At 63.3% G+C, this 4,115-nt stretch overlaps 1 protein-coding gene across 1 annotated transcript in view; it reads left to right on the top strand.

The window, feature by feature from the left end:
* Positions 1–4,115, top strand: part of DPEP1 (dipeptidase 1 (renal)) — a 10,264-nt gene that overhangs the window by 4,687 nt on the left and 1,462 nt on the right. The window contains exons 3-10 of the mRNA XM_015572018.1: positions 2,003–2,135; positions 2,340–2,472; positions 2,634–2,784; positions 2,873–2,945; positions 3,246–3,422; positions 3,512–3,596; positions 3,670–3,745; positions 3,967–4,107. Of these exons, the coding sequence (XP_015427504.1) occupies positions 2,003–2,135; positions 2,340–2,472; positions 2,634–2,784; positions 2,873–2,945; positions 3,246–3,422; positions 3,512–3,596; positions 3,670–3,745; positions 3,967–4,107 (969 nt within the window). The remainder of the gene's footprint in view (positions 1–2,002; positions 2,136–2,339; positions 2,473–2,633; positions 2,785–2,872; positions 2,946–3,245; positions 3,423–3,511; positions 3,597–3,669; positions 3,746–3,966; positions 4,108–4,115) is intronic.

Genomic DNA, 4,115 nt, shown 5'->3' on the forward strand with positions numbered 1-4,115 from the left:
CCTGTCCCCACCCGTGGCTGCAGCTGATCCCAGTGCCCTCCAAGGCTCACACGGTCCCTGCTCGTCCTGCATCCGCACCCCCCTCAGCCCCCCAGGGCTAGTGGCAGGCCTTCCCTGACCTGGGGGTGCACCCTGCACACACCCCTGCCTGTCTGCGGCAGCGTTCGAACCCCCCTTCCCCCCCCCTGCTGAAAGCAGGGACTGGGTCCTGTGAGTGCACCCTGGGGGCCTGGCAGTGCGAGCAGAGCCCCACCCCCCACCCCCCATGTGCTGGCTGCTCATTAATGTGCAGGCATTACTACTGGGCAGAAGCCTCTGCAAGGTAAGCAGAGAAAACCAGGGGGGGGGGTGTGTGTGCAGAGAAGACAGTGAGCTGTGGGGGCCCCAGAGGAGGAGGGGTGCCAGGTGCCCCACTCTGCCTGCCCCCACCCCTGTCCTCCCTCCATCTCCTTCCTGGACCTCGAGTCCCCTGCTCTCCTCTCTGCCTCCGAGGGTCCTGTGCAAGGCGTCGGCACACACATGCACTCTGCCCTGGAGGCCCGCAGTCTGGCAGGGGCGGGGGGGTGGTTGAAATCTGGTATTGTGATTCCAACAACTTCATTCTTCGTATAGTGGTGCCGAAACTGGTTTGGCTCAGTGGATAGAGCGTCGGTCTGCGGACTGAAAGGGCCCGGGTTCAATTCCGGTCAGGGGCATGTACCTGGGTTGCGGGCATATCCGCAATAGCAGGTGTGCAGGAGGCAACTGATCGATGTTTCTCTCTCATCGATGTTTCTAACTCTCTCTCTCTCTCCCTTCCTCTCTGTAAAAAAATCAATAAAAAATATTTTTTAAAAAAATCTCACCCTTCACAGAACCCCTTGCTCCTCCCCAGAGAGCAGGGGAGCTGCCAGGGCCTGAGGTGGAGCTTGCAGAGGAAGGGGTGGCGTGGGGGGGAAGGCCCCCAAGACAAAGCCCCCTCCAGGCCCAGACTGTCCTCACAGCCCCTTGTTACCAGATTAGGATCCAGAGGGCACCTGCCTAGATGTCCCATGTGTATACAGGCACATGTGTGTGGTGTATGTGTGAGCATGCATGTGTGTGAGGTGTGTGTGCCCATGTATGTGTGGTGCGCGTGTGCCCATGGTGTGTGTGGTGTGAGCATGCAGTGTGTGTGTACCCGTGTATGTGAGGTGTGTGTGTGCCCATGTGTGTGTGAGGTGTGTGTGTGTGCCCATGTGTATGTGAGGTGTGTGCGTGCCCGTGTATGTGTGGTGTGAGCATGCACGCGGGTGTGTGTGCGTGCCCATGTATGTGTGGTGTGAACATGCATATGTGTGTGGTGTGTGTGTGCCCGTGTGTGTGGTATGAGCATGCATGTGTGTGTGTGTGTGAGGTGTGTATGCGTGCCATGTGTGTGTGAGGTGTATGTGCCCGTGTGTGTGGTGTGTGTGAGCATGCATGTGAGGTGTGTGTGTCCCCATGTGTATGTGAGCCCATGTGTATGTGAGCCCATGTGTATGTGAGGTGTGTGTGCGCCCGTGTGTGTGTGGTGTGAGCATGCACGTGTGTGTGTGTGCACCCATGTGTGTGTGGTGTGTGTGAGCATGCATGTGTGTAAGGTGTGTGTGCATGCCCGTGTGTATGTGAGGTGTGTGCGTGCCCGTGTATGTGTGGTATGAGCATGCACGTGTGTGTCTGCATGCACTTGCTCAGAGTGACTGGTGGGTCTGGCTGGGCCTGACACTCTGCATGCTAATCAGCTACCAGGGGCCTGTGTGGTCTGCACAGGAGCATGGGACACCTCGGACGGAAGGCCTATCCATCTAGGGCTCTCAGCGCAGGTCACCTGGCTCAGGTGTGCTCCAGGCATGAGTAGTCTGCGTCCCCTGGGGCCAGCCTTGGCCCTGAGTGTGTGAGAAGCAGGCATTAGAGAGGGGACAGAGGCCAGGGAGGGAGCTCGGAGCCCCAGGGTCACGTGGCCACCGGGACCTGCCTCCCATCCCTCCTCCTGCCCCTCCAGGCACAACGACCTGCCCTGGCAGCTGCTGCTCAGGTTCAACAATGAGCTTCGGCAGAAGGACGCCAACCTGACCAGCCTGACGGGCACACACACCAACATCCCCAAGCTGAGGGCTGGTTTTGTGGGGGGCCAGGTACCGTCGGCCAGCCCTGCGCTCACCCATCTTGGGTCCATCCTCCTCCTCCTTTGGGTCCTGGCCAGTCTCCTTGGGGCCACAGACGTGGAGGGGACAGGTTGTGAGGACAGCTTCCAAGACTGGGGAGGGGGGACCAGACATTCACATGGGGAGAGGGGTGGCCTGGAGCCTCTGGCCCTAGCCCTGCCCTGTGGCCCCCAGTTCTGGTCTGCGTACACGCCCTGCAACACCCAAAACAAAGACGCTGTGAAGAGGACGCTGGAGCAGATTGACGTCATCCACCGCATGTGCCAGATGTACCCTGAGACCTTCCTGTGTGTCACCAGCAGCCAAGGTAGGTGCCGCCGGCCACCTCCCTGGCCCCACACCACCCTCTAGTGAGCAGAGGCTGCTGGTGCAGCTCGGCTAGCCGTTCGGGGTGTATGCTCCCCCTGGACGCCCAGGCACACCTGCCACCAGGTGCCCACAGCCCCGGCCGGATGCCTCTGCTCACAGGCATCCGACAGGCCTTCCGGGAGGGGAAGGTGGCCAGTCTGATCGGGGTGGAGGGCGGCCACTCCATCGACAGCAGCCTGGGCGTCCTGCGGGCACTCTACCACCTGGGCATGCGGTACATGACCCTCACGCACAGCTGCAACACGCCCTGGTGAGTGACACCAGGGAGGCCTGGGCGGAGGGTGGGCTAGGCTAGAGGGTGGCCGGGTGGGCGGGGACCACTGCGCTCCTCCCTCCAGGGCGGACAACTGGCTGGTGGACACCGGGGACCACGATGCCCAGAGCGGCGGCCTGTCGAACGACTTCGGGAAGGTGGGTGGCAGGGGCAAGCACCTCGGTTTCCCTCACTTGCAAAACGGAGCGTCCCGGGCTGAGCCTGTAGCTGGAACCCACTGGTCACCGCAGTGGCCCCAACCCTCCAGCCAGGGAGTGTTGGACACCTGGCCAGCAGGGGGCCCTGCCCAAACGCCTCCCCCTGCCTGCACCTCTCAGGGGGCAGCGGTGAGCCCCAGAGGCCTGTGCCAATAAAGTGCACCCAGTGCAGCCCGCCTGGCCCATCGCCCCCTGACCGGGGTCCGGGGCCCCCGGCCCCTGAGCCCCGTGTCCCCTCAGAGCGTGGTGAGGGAGATGAACCGGCTGGGCGTCATCATCGACCTGGCTCACGTGTCCGTGGCCACCATGAAGGCCGCGCTGAACCAGTCCCAGGCCCCCGTCATCTTCAGCCACTCCTCCGCCCTCGCGCTGTGCGAGCACCGGCGGAACGTGCCGGACGACGTGCTCCAGCTGGTGGTGAGGGCGGGGGCTCTGCCCCGGGCGGTCCTCCCGGGCTCCAGTGCTGCCCCCAGCCCCGTGCCCACAGCTCCTCTCTCTCTGAGCAGAAGCAGACGGGCAGCCTGGTGATGGTGAACTTCTACAATGACTACGTCGCCTGCAGAAGGGAGGCCAACCTGTCTCAAGTGGCCGGTAGGTGGGGGCGAGCAGACGCATGGCTGGGGCGGGCGCCTCTCCCGGGACCCACACCGCTGCCTCCCCCCAGACCACCTGGACCACATCAAGAAGGTGGCGGGAGCCGGAGCTGTCGGCTTTGGTGGGGACTTCGACGGTGTTACAAGGTGAGGACGGAGATGGTTCTGTGTGTGGGCTGGGGGTCGCGACCCCGGGAACCTGTCAGGAGGGGCTGGAGGAGGGAAGTGTGTCCTGAGGGCCTTCCCAGCACCTCTCGCTCCCAAGGCCGTCCCACAGCACCCCCAGTGCCTCAGGATGGGCAGGTGGCTGGGGCCCCAGGACCCCGACCCCTGGCTGCACAGCCTGGTCCTCTCGGCCTTCATCTCAGGCTCCCGGTGGGGCTTGAGGATGTGTCCAAGTACCCGAACCTGGTCGCCGAGCTGCTCAGGAGGCAGTGGACGGAGGCAGAGGTCAAGGGCGCCCTGGCTGACAACCTGCTGAGGGTCTTCGAGGCGGTGGAGCGGGTGAGGCTTGTCG

This window comes from Myotis davidii, unplaced genomic scaffold (genome assembly GCF_000327345.1).
Source record: "Myotis davidii unplaced genomic scaffold, ASM32734v1 scaffold1453, whole genome shotgun sequence".
Classification (NCBI taxonomy): Eukaryota; Metazoa; Chordata; class Mammalia; order Chiroptera; family Vespertilionidae; genus Myotis; species Myotis davidii.